The sequence below is a fragment of the Pipistrellus hanaki genome (genome assembly GCF_964339955.1).
Source record: "Pipistrellus hanaki genome assembly, chromosome: 4".
NCBI lineage: Eukaryota > Metazoa > Chordata > Mammalia > Chiroptera > Vespertilionidae > Pipistrellus > Pipistrellus hanaki.
In genome coordinates this window covers 91,767,202-91,782,837 of record NC_140506.1, presented here as the reverse complement: position 1 = coordinate 91,782,837, position 15,636 = coordinate 91,767,202, and the positions used below count along the sequence as shown (strand labels likewise).

General features: G+C 58.7%; 1 protein-coding gene across 2 annotated transcripts; it reads left to right on the top strand.

Annotated features, from left to right (window-relative positions):
• The first annotated feature begins 2,658 nt into the window (after nt 1-2,658).
• TELO2 (telomere maintenance 2) lies at nt 2,659-15,614 on the top strand. 2 transcript variants are annotated; one of them, XM_084882566.1, is made up of 21 exons: nt 2,659-2,891; nt 3,599-3,934; nt 4,544-4,821; nt 6,564-6,632; nt 6,872-7,019; nt 7,360-7,462; nt 7,701-7,769; nt 7,891-8,032; nt 8,114-8,250; nt 8,751-8,830; nt 9,027-9,128; nt 9,940-10,028; nt 10,217-10,308; nt 10,583-10,699; nt 10,810-10,881; nt 11,945-12,109; nt 12,826-12,917; nt 13,499-13,598; nt 13,763-13,827; nt 14,085-14,200; nt 15,480-15,614. In XM_084882566.1, the coding sequence occupies exons 2-21, from the start codon at nt 3,600-3,602 to the stop codon at nt 15,584-15,586; spliced, it is 2,478 nt and encodes an 825-aa protein (XP_084738692.1). In that variant the 5' UTR covers nt 2,659-2,891; nt 3,599; the 3' UTR covers nt 15,587-15,614. The 2 variants fall into 2 exon arrangements, with proteins under 2 accessions (XP_084738692.1, XP_084738691.1); XM_084882565.1 differs by having other exon boundaries at nt 14,082-14,200.
• Nucleotides 15,615-15,636: the final 22 nt, after the last annotated feature.

The window sequence follows — 15,636 nt, the reverse complement described above, 5'->3', positions numbered from 1 at the left end:
ATTTATTTTGGGGACAGGTTGTGTAGTGACCCCCAAAATGTAGGTTCAAGTCTTAACCTCTATATCAGTACTTGTGAATGGGACCTTATTTGGAAAATGGTCTTTGCATGATGTAGTCCCCCTTTCCTTTTCTTTAAAAAAAAAAAATATTTTATCGATTTTTTACAGAGAGGAAGAGAGAGGGATAGAGAGTTAGAAGCATCTATTAGAGAGAGAATCATCGATCAGCTGCTTCTTGCACACCCCCTCCTGGGTACGTGCCCACAACCAAGGTACGTGCCCTTGACCAGAATCGAACCTGGGACCTTTCAGTTCGCAGGCCGATGCTCTATCCACTGAGCCAAACCGGTTTCGGCTAGTCCCCCTTTTCTGTCGCCCTATTAACTCTCTCCTGCTGAATGTGAAAGCTCAGCCAAACATCATCAGACACTTGGAAACCTCTGAAAAGAGTGACAGAAATTGCCCAAACAGTGAAGAGACCCAGGAGACCATGCAGAGGGCCAAGGAAAAGCTCACGAAGGTTCTAATCAGTACCCTTAGGAAAACAAGAAAAGCGTTGTGTTCACAAGGCAAGTAGTGGGTGCTACGAAGAATGGAATCAGAAAGGAAGTTGCTCTTGGAAATAAAAACTTTGCATGATGTAGTCCCCCTTTCCTTTTCTTTAAAGCTAGCGTGGCTCAGGGGTTGAGCGTGGACCTATGAACCAGGATGTCTCATTCAATTCCCGGTCGGGGCACATGCCCAGATTTTGGGCTTGATCCCTAGTGTGGGGCTTACTTGAGGCAACCGATCAATGATGATTCTCTCTCTCTCTCTCGCTTCCTCTCTGAAATCAATAAAAATTTTTACTAAAAAAATAAAAATAAACACTATGATACCCCCACCTTCCCACACACAGCTGAAAGGCAAAGTTAAAGCAATTGCTCGGAAAGTACAGCTCCTCTCATCAAGTGCCAGGATACCGAGGACAGGGGATCTGAAAAGTGTCCAGGCAGGACACCTGGTCACACAGGAAGGACTGAGACTTTCTGCAGAGCACTGCTGGCCATCTCAGCAGCAGTGCTGGCTGCCAAAGAAAGAGGAGCAACCCTTAACATTACTGAGCGAAAATGGTTTTCAAATTTTAAAATTGTGCGCCCCCCTCAAGTGTAAATTGACCTGGAGAAAAGAATAAAGGCATTTTTCAGATTTGTAAAGGCTTAAGAAGTTGATCTTCTGTGCACTGTTTTGTGAGAAGTTACGGAATTATAGGAAAGCAGAGGAATAGAGGATGATTGCAGTCGCTGTAGGAAGTGGAGATCCGTAAGTGGACTGGGAGGAATTTCCAGAGAGTCTCAAGATGTCACCATCCTCACTCCTCCCTCCCTGTCACACCCCACATTCAATCCATCACTTCTATTCCGCAGAAATATCCCAGTCAGCCAGTTTTCACCACCTGGCCCCAACAAGCCACCCAGCTGGCTCCCTGAATCCCCTATCGTCCATTCTCCCAATTGCACCCAGAGCGGACGTTTTAAAATGATTCGGCCATTAGTCACTCATTTCCTTACCCGCTTACTTTTTCCTACAACTATTTGCCATTTGGTGTATTGCTCATGTACTTTATTTTCTCACTTGATATGTGAGAAGGAACTTTATCTGCTTCATTCCCTTACCTGGAAGAATGCTTGTTGCACACAGCAGGCAATTTAATTAATGTAAGTTGAATGAATAAATGTTTCCCAAATTTTTTTCACAAGGACATACAGGCCGTGATTTTCAACCGGTGTGCCACAAGAATTTTTAAAACATGCAATACCTGACTATTTAGTTGGGGCACTGACCTCTTTTCCCTTATACTGTCAAATAAAAAACAAAAAATGACAACAGTCAACACAATAGCATCCGGTGTGAAAGAATCAAAATTATACTTATTTTTGTCAGATCTGCCAATAATATTTTTTGGTGTGCTGCAGAATTTTAGTAATTATTGTAGTTGATGTGTACCACGAGATGAAAAAGGTTGAGAATCACTGGTCTGGGCTGAAATGGCACATTCTTGTGAAGTCTTCCGGGATCACTCCCGGGGGTTGCCCATAGGCGCTTCTGCCCAGACTGAAGGTAGCCTATCTGCGCTGTGCACTGTGGCGGCTACTGCCTACAGGCGGGGCTGGTGCGACCAAGGACCTGACCTGCTCCTTTTATTTGATTTCAGCTCATTTCCACAGCCACTGTGGTTGCTGGTCACGGGCTGATCGTGCAGCAACTATTCCAGGGCCGTGGCTCACAGCGCTGCAGTCATGAATCCCCATGCCACCCCGGTTGTTACTGCTTCCGGGTGTGCAGTACGTTTTCCCGTCACGGTCGGTCGAATCCTGGAGCGCAGGGCCTTGCCTCGGGACCGTAGGTGCTCCAGCTGGTGTGGAGGCGCGAACTGGGCTCCGGAGCTGAGCGAGGGCTGGAGATCACCCCGGGTAACCAGGACATGCTGGGAGGAGAAGGGCGCCCCCTTGCGCCCCGAGGAACCCTGCTCCGAGCCAAGTCCCGGCGCGTGGCCCCACCCACAGGAGACCTCCCCGCCCCACCCCGCGGGCACAGGCCCCGCCCCCTGCCTAGCGCAGGCGCAGATGCGGCTCCCGCTCCCGCCCCTTCTGGCTTCCGGGCTTCGCGGATTGGTCGGGGCCGGTCAGCTGACCCACGAGCTCCAAGAAGTTCAGCGGCAGCGCCGCCGGGGCCTGGGAGCTCGCGCTCCGGGCCGCGCGCTGGGGGCCAGCCAGAGCTGGGTCTCGGCGACCCCAGTGAACGGGCAGCGGGTCCACAGCAGCCGCGCGGGGTCTGAGCGCTCCGCGAGGCCCTCCTCCCGGCCCGGAGACCCCTCCCGCCCCACGAGGCCCCTCCTGTCACTCCACGAGGTGGGCTGCTGCCGCACGCTTGGGAGGGGGCGTGGGACGCTCTGGTCGCTGCGCTGTTAGCCACATGCACACCGCGTCCCGCAGCCCTCAGACCCGGCTGGGTCGGGAGACACCAGGCTCTGGGGGACCCCGTGGGGCCCCTAACACAGCCTTTCAAGAGGCTGGGTGCGTTGATAACAGACTGGCGCCTGCTTAACGGTACTTAGTCCTGCCGGGGCGCTCAACCAGAAATAAATACGTACTACTCACAGACGGTGGTGGTTTCCGAAAAGGAAGACGAATGAAAGTCAGAAGTGCACTGATGGGTGCCTCTGGGCCGGGTCTCCCAACCTCAGCATTGTTGACATTTGGTTTGGAGAATCCTCTCTTGTGGGGGCTGTCTTGTGTATGTGGAATGTTTACCAGCATCCCTGCCCCTGCCATCTCCAGTTACTGGCATGTGTCCCCATACTGTAGAGGGTGCCATAGAGGGCCTCAGGTCCTGAAAAGGGCTCTTGGTGAAAACAATGCAAGAGGTGGGAAGGAGAGGATACTGCTGGGTGACAGTAGGGGTGAAGAGGAATGAGGTCCCAGGGAGTTTACTTAACAATAAGAGGCCAGAGGGTGGGGGTGTCTGAGAGTGCGTGGGAGATGCTTCCTTCTCCGAGACTGGGTCCCGTGTGGATGTCCCCGGCTCCGTGCACTTTCACGTCCTTCCCTGTGAACAGGATGGATCCAGTGCTGTCTTCGGTCCGGCTCACTGTCCGGGAGGCGGTCCACACCCTTTCATCTTCTGAGGATGGAGGCTGCATCTTCTCCACCCTGGAGTCCCTGAAGCGTTACCTCGGAGAAACGGAGAACCCGGCCCGCCCTGCGGAGCAGGAGGAGTTTGCCAGGGTCCACTTTTCTGCCCTCCTCAGATGTCTGGTCAGCAAGCTGAGCCCGGACTGGCTGGGGCTGCTGCCTGATGGCCAGTTGGAGGAGCTGTGGGCCAGCTTCTTCCTGGAGGGCCCAGCTGACCAAGCCTTCCTGGTGCTGATGGAGGCCCTAGAGGACACCCCTGGGTGAGTGGGGCTGGGGCTCACCACGGGGTGGCTTGTCCCATCCAAAGCATAAGCAAGGCCTGAAGGATTGCAAACCAGTCACAGGGCACCTGCAGATTAAAACCCTGCGACGAGGGGGTTTGAGTCCCTGCGGCCGAGGCCGTGGGTTAGCTCCAGACGGAAGTGTCGGGTGGTATTGCATCGCCATCGCCCTCTCCTTCACCCCGTGGCTCCCAGGTTTGCAGTGAGGCACTTAGGTGCCCCAGCAAGCTCATGGGACCCCTCACTTGGGGTGGGTCCTAGATTCCACATCAGAGCACAGGACAGCCCTTGTGGGGTGCCTGGTTGGAAGGCGGGGTTGCTGAAGAAAGCAAGCACCATATGAGAAGCACTGCCAGGAGAGGGCGACGGTGTCCAGTGTGATTCCAAGGCAGGAGGCTGCCCTGGGCCCAGTAGGGGCTTGTGTCCTGCTGGTAATCTCAGCTACTTAGTGAGATTTAAATACTCTTCCTTTCAGTGTGTGTGGAGGGAATAGGGCCAGTTAAGTTGTTGGGATTACCTGTTCATCCGCCGAGGATGATGAGGATGGAGGGGGTTGGGGTTCTACCCATCACACCTGCTCTGGTTCAGTCCCAGTTTCCGTCTGATGAAGATGGCAAGGCTGCTGGCGCGGTTCCTGAAGGCGGGCAGGATGGCCACTGTGATGGAGGGGCAGTGCCGGCAGCAGGCCGAGCTGGCCTTTCCTCTGCTCCAGGAGGCGCTCCTAGTCAGGGTGGTGGGCTTGCCCGACCACCTGGCCAACCGCCTGCAGCACGAGAACCTGGCCGAGTTCTTCCCTCAGCGCTACTTCCCGCTGCTCGGGGAGGAGGCCGTGCGGGTGCTGCAGGCCGTCGTGGACTCTCTCCGAGGTGAGGGCCCCCTCCCCCCCAAAGTGACCTCTTCCAACCATTTTTGGATCTGTCATCCCCTTCCTCTCCCTGGCCTCTGGGCACTTTGGGCGGTGCTGTTGGTGGGTCAGACATGGTCTCTTGTTTAGGTGATGAACCACATGCTGAAGCTTTACCCACTTCTTGGCTGTTGACTATGGAGGTAGAGCTGACTTTTTTTTTCTTTTTTCTTTTTAATATATTTTTATTGGTTTCAGAGAGGAAGGGAGAGAGAGAAACATCAGTGATGAGAGGAAATCATTGATTAGCTGCCTCCTGCACACACACCCCCACCCCCCACTGGGATCAAGCCCGAAACGTGGGCATGTGCCCTTGACCGGAATTGAACCTGGGACCTTTCAGTCCGCAGGCCTATGCTCTATCCACTGAGCCAAACTGGCTAGGACATGATTTCTTCAGTTCTTGGGTGGACATTGGCGAAGCCAGCCAGATGGGTGTTCACTGCTGGGCTCTTAGTGTCAGTGGGAACATCTGGAAACTTCTTCCTGTGACAAGGGCTCATCTGACCTGGCTGTTGCTCGAGTCTCTCAGTGTCTTTGTCACCGGTCATCTTGGCTGCCTGGAGGGGCGCTGTGGGACCGGGTTCTTGTTCACCCCTTCATCACAACGTCTTTGAAGCGTCATTTGTGGGGTCAGGAGTGTCCAGCGCTCCAGCAGCTGAGGTGGTGGAGCCGGTGCCACGGCAGGTGCTGCTCAAGGCCCTTCACGCGTGTTTCTTCACGGAGACCCAGGACTCAGCATCCGTGTCTGGGGGGAGGGACCCGCAGTGAGGGCAGGCTTTTATCTTGCCAGGCCTCCCAGCCCCACTGCTTTTTCTGGGTGATGGATACACTAGGATGTTCTGAAGGTACCCAGACCGTTTGGTCGACTTCACTGGTCACAAGCTAGAGCGATCCTATTACGATTATGGTCGGTTCAGAGCGAATGAGTTGGCATGTTTGTAACACGAAGTCCGCCTGCTCAGGTGCCCCTCTCTAGATCACAGACTCCGAATCTCTCTCGCTCCCACTGTGCGTGGGTCCTGTCTGAAGAGTGGCCGGCTCCATCATCCTGGCTGATCTCGTGGAGCCGGTATTGCCCACCCTCCTTGGTTCCTTGTCTCCTCCCTTCCCCTCTGTGGGCGGCTCAGAGCCCTACCTGTGTCCATGAGTAGCTGACCGCCTCAGCCAGGCTTCTCTCAGTGCTTCTCCTGGTGCTACCATCCTCATCCCCACTTCGGAGGATCCTTGTGACAGCTAAGTGGGCAGATAAGTGTAACGGTTTTTATTTTTATTTTTATTTTTTTAAAATATATTTTATTGATTTTATACAGAGAGGAATTGAGAGAGACAGAGAGTTAGAAACGTCGATGAGAGAGAAACATCGACCAGCTGCCTCTTGCACACCCCCCACTGGGGATGTGCCCGCAACCAAGGTACATGCCCTTGACCGGAATCGAACCCGGGACCTTTTAGTCCGCAGGCTGACGCTCTATCCACTGAGGCAAACCGGTCCCGGCTGTAACGGTTTTTAAACAGTTATTGCTGGCTCTTCAAGTTAGAACAATCCTGTTACGATTATGGTTGGTGTAGAGCGAATGAGTTGACATGTTTGTAACACGGAGTCCGCCTGCCCAGGAATGAGGTTTGGCCCTACCTGTCAGGTATCCTTTGATAGCCTTACTGTAGCTGTCCTTTACAACCGCCTTTTCCTTCCTGTCCTAGGCGGCTCAGACTGCTCTGTCTCCTTTGTGTCCCAGGTCGTGGGGAAAGCCTGTGTCTACGGGAGGCAGAGTGAGTGTTTCCGTCTGGGGAGAAGCCGCAGCATGTCCTGGCCCCCCCCTTTCCTCCTGGTGGCTGTCCCGAGGGGACGGAGGGTGGGACCATTGCTGTGTGTCCTGAAGCCGCAGCGGTCCCCTTGCCAGAGCCTGGTCGTGGGTGGGCTGACGCCAGCTGTCCTGGGCTCCTTGGTGGGTGGGGGCCTGTGGGCTGCAGACACTGGACGCCCCACGGCCCTGCTTGCTTTCCCGCAGAGGAGATCCTGGGCATGCTGGTGCCCAGGCTCACGGCACTCACCCAGGGCAGCTGCCTCTGGCAGCGGGTCTGCTGGCGCCTGGTGGAATGCGTGCCCGACCGGGCCATGGAGGCCGTGCTGACGGGGCTTGTGGAGACTGCCCCTGGGTAAGAAGCAAGGTGCCCTTCCCGCTGTAAATGCTTCTCTTCCGAGAAGGCGGAGGGTGGGGGCCAGGCGACACCTTACCTGCCATCCCTTTGCGTGTAGTCAGTGTCTGGTCCTCCGTAGGGCAGGCTGGCAGCCCTGCTCCAGGTGAAGTGTTTCACCTTCGATGTAGTCGATGCACTGAGGTGCTGGGCTCTCCTGGCTTCCGTGTTTATCAGGAAGAGGGAGACTCAGGACCCACTTGCAGCTGAGACACTCCCCCGGGCTCCCTGGGGTTCGTGCAGAGCCCAGGATCCGGCCCAGTACGTTAAAACTCCCTCCCCCCTCACCTGTGCCTCACAGGCCTCACGCTCTCTCTCGGCTGCTGGGGAACCTGGTGTTGAAGAGTAAGAAGGCCCGGTTTGTGATGACCCAGAAGCTTCTGTTCCTGCAGTACCGACACTCGGTGAGTGCCACACGGTGGGCTGCGGGCCGCCGCCGGCCCCGGCCCCAGAGAGATGACTGGCAGGTGTAGCCGGAACAGTGCTCTTTCTGGGGAATGCCTGTCCGTTAGCCCAGACCCGTTCCTGCTCCCGGAATCTGGCACAGACACCCCGTGGCTCCCTGGGCAGCTCTGGCCACGCAGGCAGCAGCCGGTGGTATCCGCCTGGCAGACAGCGACGCGATCCCGGCTTCTTTTGCAGACGCCTGCGCTGCAGAGCCTGCTGGGGTACCTGGCCATGGACAGCCAGCGGCGCCCACTCCTCGTACAGGCGAGTCCCGTCTGGCCCTCAGACCCTGCGGCGTCCCAGTGGGACGGGGAGGGAGCATCCTGCCCGGGCCGGAGGGGAGGCAGGGGGCCGTCTGACTAGGCCAGGGTGGTGCTGCCGCCAGGCGCTGAAGGAGCTCATGGAGACGTGGGGCAGCAGCAGCGCCATCCGCCACGCACCCCTGGATCAGCAGTGCTACGTCAGCAAAGCCGTCCTCATCTGCTTGGCGCACCTGGGGGACGCTGAGCTCCAGGACAGCCACGACGGTGAGCGGGCGGCCGGGCACCCGGTCCCCAGTGCCCCCCTGCCCCCCGGCACGTTCAGCATGGATGCGTTGGTCTTCCCAGAGTTGCTGGCCAGCCTGATGGCAGGAGTGAAGTGCCGCCTGGACAGCAGTTTACCGGTTGTGCGCCGCCTGGGCATGATCGTGGCCGAGGTGGCCAGTGCCCGGATCCACCCTGAGGGGCCCCCCCTGAAGTTCCAGGTGAGCGAGCGAGGGCCGTGGCCTCCCCAGGCTGCTCGCTCCGGCCTCCATGTCGCCTCACCTTCCTGGGCTGTGCTCACGGAGCATCGCTCTGTTGGTGCGGACTGGCCTTGGTGGCCCACCTGAGGGGTCATAGCATCGAGGGAATGGAGGCATCGCCCCTCAGCTGTGCCCGAGCAGGTCCCCCAGGGGATGTGAGGGGGTTAACTCTCAGTCATCCTAGGCATCCCCTCCTCTCCGTGCGCTGACCCCTCAGGGCATTGCCACGTTTACTGTGTCCTGGGATTCTCATTCTCCGCTCCCTCAGGACGGGTGGGCCCTCTGGCCTTCCGTACGCCCAGCGCGGCCCTCTGTGAGGTGGAGCCTTAGCAGGCTGCTCTCGGAAGGCTCTGGCTGTCAGAGGCTGGGCTGGGGCTGCCGTGGGAGGGCCTGGGAGGGGCCCTGGCTCTGCTGCTCCTGCCAGTCCCTCCCCAGCTGACTCCAGATCTTTTCCTTTGCAGTATGAAGAGGATGAGCTGAGCTGCGAGCTGCTGGCCTTGGCCGCCCCGCAGCCTGCTGCTGACAGCCCCTCGGAGGCGGGGTGAGTTCTTCCCACCCGGAGGTCTGGGCACGGTTAGCCGGGTGGGACTGTCCTGCCATCCTGGACCCACATTTCTGAGACAGAAGCTAAGAATACTAGGGTTGGGGTGGCAGGTGTGTTTCCTTGGGAAGCAGAGGTTCTGGGACCAGAAACATGTGAGGTTGTCCCTGAAGGGTTCCTCCTTGTTTCCCAAAAGCTCACCCGTCACTCCAGTCGCTGCAGAGACCCCTGACAAGCAGACGGAAGAGGGCAGAGTCCCGCAGGTGCAGCCACAGGGCTCTGACTCTGAGCTTGACAGGTAGGACGGAGATCTTGGGGGGTAGGGAGGAGGGGAGGCACTGAGGCCTGGGGAAACCCGGTGCTGGTGTCAGAGCCACGAGGTGAACTCGAGGAGTGATGGGCTTGTCTCGAAATGATGGGTCAGCCCAGTATGAGACCAGCATGGAGGGCCTCTGCTTCACTGTAGCCTTACCTCGTCAGTCATTCTTGAAGCTTCAGGGACTGAGAGTGAATTCTTATTTTTTATTGTTTTACTTTATTATTTATTTTTGTTAATCCTCACCCGAGGGTATTTTTTTCATTGTTTTTAGGGAGAGTGGAAGAGAGAGAAACATTGATGTGAGAGGAACACATTGATTGGTTGCCTTCTACACAAGCCCTGACCAGGGCCCGGGCTGTGGTGGAGCCTGCAGCCAAGGTGCGTGCCCTTGATCAGAATCAAACCTGGACCCCTTGGTCCACAGGCCGATGCTCTATCCACTGAGCCAAACCATCCAGGGCTATTTTTTGTTTTTGAGAGACAAGGAGAAAAGAAGAGAGAGAGAGAACCATCAGTTTGTTTCTTCACTTATTTATGTACTCGTCGGTTGCTTCTAATATGTGCCCTGACGGGATCAAACCCACCACCTTGGCATGTCAGGATGTCGGGATGCCGGGACGACGCTCTAACCCGTTGGTCTACCTGGTCAGGGCCTGGGACATGAATTTTGGTGACTCAGGAGCGTGTCCTGTTGGTGGAGGGTGCCCGGCCTCAGCTCTCAGGCCCTCCCTCCTGCCTGCTTTCTGCTCCTGGGTGACCCGCAGGCACCTTGTGTCTGATTCCTCCACAGCGATGATGAGTTTGTTCCCTACGACATGTCGGGGGACCGAGAGCTGAAGAGTGCCAAGGCGCCCGTGTACGTCCAGGACTGCGTGGAAGGTGGGTCTCTCCTCATGGGATGAAGGACCCAGCCCCGAGCACAGCCCTGCCCTGGGGTGATTGGTCCATGGGACCGGTTCATGTTCTGGGGGTTCACCTGCCTGCTGCCCAGTGCCCAGGCCCTGGCTTCAGGCTCTGCCGTGGTCAAGGTCAGGGCCAAGGAATGATGGAGGCCTGTTTGGGTTCAGCCCTGACCACGTCGGAGGACTGGGAGCGCTGGGAGGCAGCCCTGCGGGCCCTGGAGGGGCTGGTCTTCAGGAGCCCGGCTGCCACTCGGGAGGTGAGCGGGTAGAAGGGCTGGGCTGTCGGGGTCATGGGAGTGAGCACTGTCCCGGGAGGAGCATGTGCCCTCAGGGAACCTGGTTCGGCTCGCGTTGTGTGCTTCGCTGACTCTCTGCCCCTTCAGGAGGCCTGTGTCTGGGGCCTCTGCTGGGATGGGCGGGGGAGAACAGAGTCCCAGGCTGTCCTAGACGTGTCCCTTCCATCGTAAAGAAAACGGAAGACTGTGGGGGCCGGGGCAGGGCTGGGGCTGAAGGCGCCCTGGCTGTTTGCAGGTGAGCGTGGAGCTGGCCCAGGTGCTCCTGCACCTGGAGGAGAAGACGAGCGTGGCGGGGTTCGAGGGGCTGCGCCAGAGGGCCCTGGTGGCCGTCACCGCCACGGACCCGACCCGGGTGAGTCCATGGCTGTGGGCGCCAGGGTTGTGCCCCCCCAGCTAGTGTCTGTGTTGGGGCCCTCCCTCTGGAGTTGTGATCCACCGCAACCTCTCATCTGCCTGGCTCAGGTGGCGGAGTATCTGACCTCACAGTTCTACGCCGTCAACTACAGCCTGCGGCAGCGCATGGACATCCTGGACGTGAGTGCCCGGGGCCCCCGTCCCTCTTGTCAGGCCCAAGCTGCCCTCCCGGGAGGAGCCGGGCCAGGGAGCTGGTGTTTGCCAAAATCTACGGGGGCAGAGCCAGAGGCCTCCGGAGTAACTTCACTAGACCGGAGCCTGAGACCAGCATCTGTGTGACCGAGGAAGGGATTCTCACACTTGCTGCAGCCTGGATGCATTGGGGAGTAGTTTTACTAAGTGAAATAAGCCAGGCACAGCGCAGATACTGTATGTTTCCACATCCATGAGATCCTAACGAGTTAAAATCTCAGAGTAAGTGGTGGGTGCCATGGGCTGAGGGAGGGCTGGGGAGTTAGTGTTTAGTGGGGACAGAGGGTCATTTTGGGTGAAGGTGGATGGTGGTGACAGTTGCACAGCAACGTGCATGTACTTAGTGTCACTGAACTGTGCACTTAACGCTGAGTAAGATGCTACATGCTATTAGAGCGGCGGTTGCCAATTGGTCTGTGAGATCTGAGAGGTTGGCAACAACACAAAAAATACACTATTTTACTGTTTACAACTCAGTGGCACTTGGTACATTTGTGTGCCTGTCACATCTGTCTGCTTCCAGAAAATCTTGCATCACCCACAAGCACTTCCTCCCCTGTAACCACCGTCCGCTCTTCTCTGTGGATTTGCCTGTCCAGTGCTTCCTGTAAGGGAGGTCATGCTTGCGCCCACCTGGGTCTGGCTTCTCCCGCTCGTGTGTGTTCAGGGCCTGCCCACATGTAGCCTTTGTTCGTTCCCTTTTCCTGGGAGGCAGCGGGCAGGACCGGATGAGCTTTGGGAAGAGAAGTGGCCCTCGGGAGGGCAGTGAAGGCTCTGGCTGGTCTCCAGGAGCACGCCCCCCCCCCCCCTTCATTCCCCCACCAAGTGACGTGATTCTGAGATACTTGGAACTGACTTTCTACGGGGTTCCCTGAAGCTCCCCCTCGAAGACGCGGAGCTGCTGGAGCTGCTGGGAAACTCGGTCTGCCTTGAGCTGGAAAGTGTTGCCCTTCCCCACAGCGACGGCGGCTGCCCGGTCTCTCCCCCTTAGGTCCTGGCTCTGGCCGCCCAGGAGCTGTCTCGGCCCGGGCGCCTCGGGAGGACTTCCCAGTGTGGCTCCCCGGGCCCCGCCTGCCTGCCCAGCTGCGCCGAGGCTCCCACCTGGCGGGCCGTGGTGGACGAGAGGATCCGGAGGAAGACCCGGCGGTTTTCGAAGGTCAGCCAGGACTCGGGCCGGGACCTCGTGGGCAGGGACTGTGGGCAGGCTGGAGGCCCCGTCTGCGGGGCGGGGTGGCTCCAGTGCTGGCGTTCTCTGAAAGGAGAGTTTTGGGCACAAGCTGAGTGACGTGACATGCTATAGGGCATCAAACTGAACTGGTTTTAAGATGCGAATGCAGAATTAGGTATGAAAAAAGGGCCCAAGAATTCTGTCAGCAGAAATGGCTGTGTTGGGGATCTGCCTATGTATGGGGCTGGGTTGGGGATCTGCCTAGGCTAGGCTGACCTTGCCCCCCAGGGACATTTGGCAAAAAATGTCTGGAGACATTTTTTTTTAATAAAATTTTTTATTTCCAAGAGGAAGGGCGAGGGGAGAGAGATAGAAGCATCAGTGATGATAGAGAACCACTGATCGGCTGCCTCCTGCACGCCCTCTACTGGGGATCAAACCTGCAACCCCGGGCATGTGCCCTTGACTGGAATTGAACCCAGGACCCTTCAGTCCGCAGACCAACGCTCTATCCACTGAGCCAGACCAGCTGGGGCTGGAGACATTCTTGGTTGTCATGGGGTTGGGTGCTACCAGCCTCCCGCCCTTAGGGCCAGGGAGGCTGCGTAGGCTCCCACGGCCCCCAGGGCGGCCCCTCCATGGGAGGGTTCTGCTCGGGGAGGGAGGCCGTGCTCCACACCCATGTGCTCCTGTGTGATTGGCAGGGCTCTTCCAGGAAGGGGCTCGCTGGCAGCCCCAACGAATTCAACGCTGTGGCTGGCTACTTCTTCTTCCCCCTCATCCAGGGTTTTGACAGGTGAGTGGGAAGCCCGTGGTTTGGGGAATGAGCCCTGGATACCTGTGAGGACAGGCGGCTTCCGGGGTGGGGCCTGAGGTGGGGCTTAGGCAGCAGCAGGATCAGGACTTTGGCTGTGGCTGTTCGGAGCTTAAAGTTAATGATGTGGCAAGGACATCAGGCGTCACGTCTTCTGTCACAGATGTCGGGTTTGTGGTGGGGCCGGAGCCTTGCTGTGCTGCCTGGATGCTACGAGTGCTCTGCCCACCCCTCCGGGTCCAGCCTCAGCCTGAGGGGCTAGAGCGCCCCCTGGGCCACCACCACGCGTGGTGTGATCCTCTGGTGCTGGTGGGGAGGGCCTGGGACTGGAGCCCTTACGTTCAGGCGCACGGCCCCTCCGTCCTGACCTGGGCCGGGGCTTGTGCCGGCGGCCTCGCGGGGTGACTGGGTGTGTGGTATGGTGGGTGGGTATGGCTCCGGGAGCCGCATGGGGCCAGGCGGTGAGGAGCAGCGTCCAGGGGGCAGGGATGTCCATTGGCCCAGGCGGTTGGGAAGTTGGCCGAGTGTTGGACCTGCGCCATTCACCTCACTCTGTATTGCAGGCCTCTGGTGACCTTCGACCTTTTGGGGGATGACCAGTTGGTCCTCGGGAGACTGGCCCACACCTTAGGGGCCCTGATGTACCTGGCTGTGAACACCACGGTGAGCTGGGCGATGGCCGCGGACGGCCCCCACCGTGCGCAGTGTGCGCCAGCGTTTGTCCTTCCTGTGGCCCACGCCGTGGCTCTGGGACGGGAGTGTTTGGACCTGAGGGGTGGGGACTGCTGGGTGCCAGGACTCATGCCCATTGGCCTCTGCCGTTTCAGGTGGCTGTGTCCATGGGCAAGGCTCTGCTGGAGTTCGTGTGGGCCCTTCGCTTCCATGGTGACGCGTGAGTGGGACCGAGGGACCGAGGGCAGCGGCCCCATGTGGACACGGGTGGGCTCTGGATCCTAGAGAGTGGACGTTGGGAGCTGAGGGCGGCTCCTGGGTGTGGCGGTGAGGCAGCGTGGCCCTGCAGTGAGGAGGGTGCTAGGCAGGGCCAGGCGTGCTTTGTGGCCAGCATGGCTGCCATGCTCGGAGGAAAATCGGGGTCTCCCTGGCCAGCCTGTGGCTCCCTCGGGGCTCAGCCCTCACCTTGCTCAGCAGCTACGTGCGCCGGGGCCTGCTGTCTGCCGTCTCCTCCGTCCTCCTCAGCGTCCCGGCTGAGCGGCTGCTGGAAGACCTGCCGGATGAGCTGCTGGAGGCCCGGGCGTGGCTGGCAGGTGGGCGCGGGGCCCCAGGCTGCAGTGCAGGGTGGGCGGGAGGACAGGGCAGCCGGGGGCTCCGGCGGCTGTCGGGTGCCGGGGACATCGTGGGGTTCCCCGAGCTGAGCGAGCCCGTCCCCCGCTGTGTGCGTGTCCCTCCTTGTCTGCACTACAGGTGTCCCCCAGGGTGGGGACTGGAACGTGGCCCTTGATGGGGGTCACTTTGGGGAGTCCTGAAGGGTGCCTGAGAGAAGGTGCCCTGATGTGGGAGCTGGCATCTGTGTTCGTTCTGGAAAACTCTAACTCAGGTTATAAGACTCATACAGTGAGCACTATGTACCCTCTCTAGATTCACTGATTATTAGTGTTTTGACATATTGTGGCCCATCCTCCTTGCCTACGTGGTCTTTTTAAGAAGTCTGTTGTGTACGTGCCTGGCGGGGGCGATAACGTGATCACAAGGTGGTTTTCCCAGGGCGAGGCTTATCCATTGCACTCCGGCGTGCTGACCCCTGTGGTTTCCCCGAATGTGGGAAACCCAACTGCATAATTTGTGGCGGTGGGTGAAGAAAAAGAAGCCTGTTGTGACATGTATGACCTCCCACCCGTAGCCAGCTGAGCCGGCCTCAGAGCCCACCAACTTCTACCTCAGGGCCCGGGGCTGGGGCTGGACCATTTAGTCTGTGGCCACACTTGAAGGCCCAGTGATGCGAGGACGGCCGTTTTCCTTCTGCCAGCTCCCAGGTCCAGCCCTGGGTCCTGGGCTGCCCTGCATCCCCAGCTCCTCCAGTCCAGTCCCGTGTCTTTGTCCTGTTGGTCGGTGTGCAGAGCCCGTGTGGGTTTCTCTGATTGTCTCATGTTACACGTCTGCACGGTTCTGGGCGGTGCCGGGGCTTTCTCTGGGTCTCGTGCTGCAGGCGTGTGGCATCCAGCGTCCCTCGCCCATTGTCTTGGGTGCAGGCTCCTCCCCTGCGGTGAGCGCTGCCTCCTTGGAGTGGCTTTGTGGAGGGGGTGTGTTTATCCTCCCGCTGCCTCCCCACCTCCCGGAGTTCCCAGCCCGGGTGGAGGGGGGGCACTGCCCCTGCTCAGGGACCCAGTGAGGGTCCTTGGTGGCATCTAAGGGGCTGCCCTCACCGGGGACCTCAGCAAAGGGTCGGGTGCCAGGGCCCCGAAGCCCAGGGCAGCTGGCCACGCCGGGCCCCAGGGGGCCTCCTTCAGGAAGATTTAATGAAACGCAACCGAGGAGGGTTGGCTGCTCAGCACCGTGCAGTGCTGTGCTCTGGTTTCCCTCTGGCAGACGTGGCTGAGAAGGACCCGGATGACGACTGCAGGATGCTGGCTGTGAAGGCACTGCTGCTGCTGGAGAAACTCAGAGACAAGCTCCTCCCACTGGCTCCCCCTTAGCCCCGGGGCACCATCGCCACCAGGAGGAGGAAGGCCAGGAGGCTGACGTG

Bases quoted from the DNA above. Each gene is read 5' to 3' on its own strand.
- TELO2 (XM_084882565.1), top strand. From the start codon at position 3,600: ATGGATCCAGTGCTGTCTTCGGTCCGGCTCACTGTCCGGGAGGCGGTC. The intron at 6,633-6,871 runs GTGAGTGTTTCC...GCTTTCCCGCAG, and splicing joins CTGTGTCTACGGGAGGCAGA to AGGAGATCCTGGGCATGCTG. The intron at 7,770-7,890 runs GCGAGTCCCGTC...TGCTGCCGCCAG, and splicing joins GGCGCCCACTCCTCGTACAG to GCGCTGAAGGAGCTCATGGA.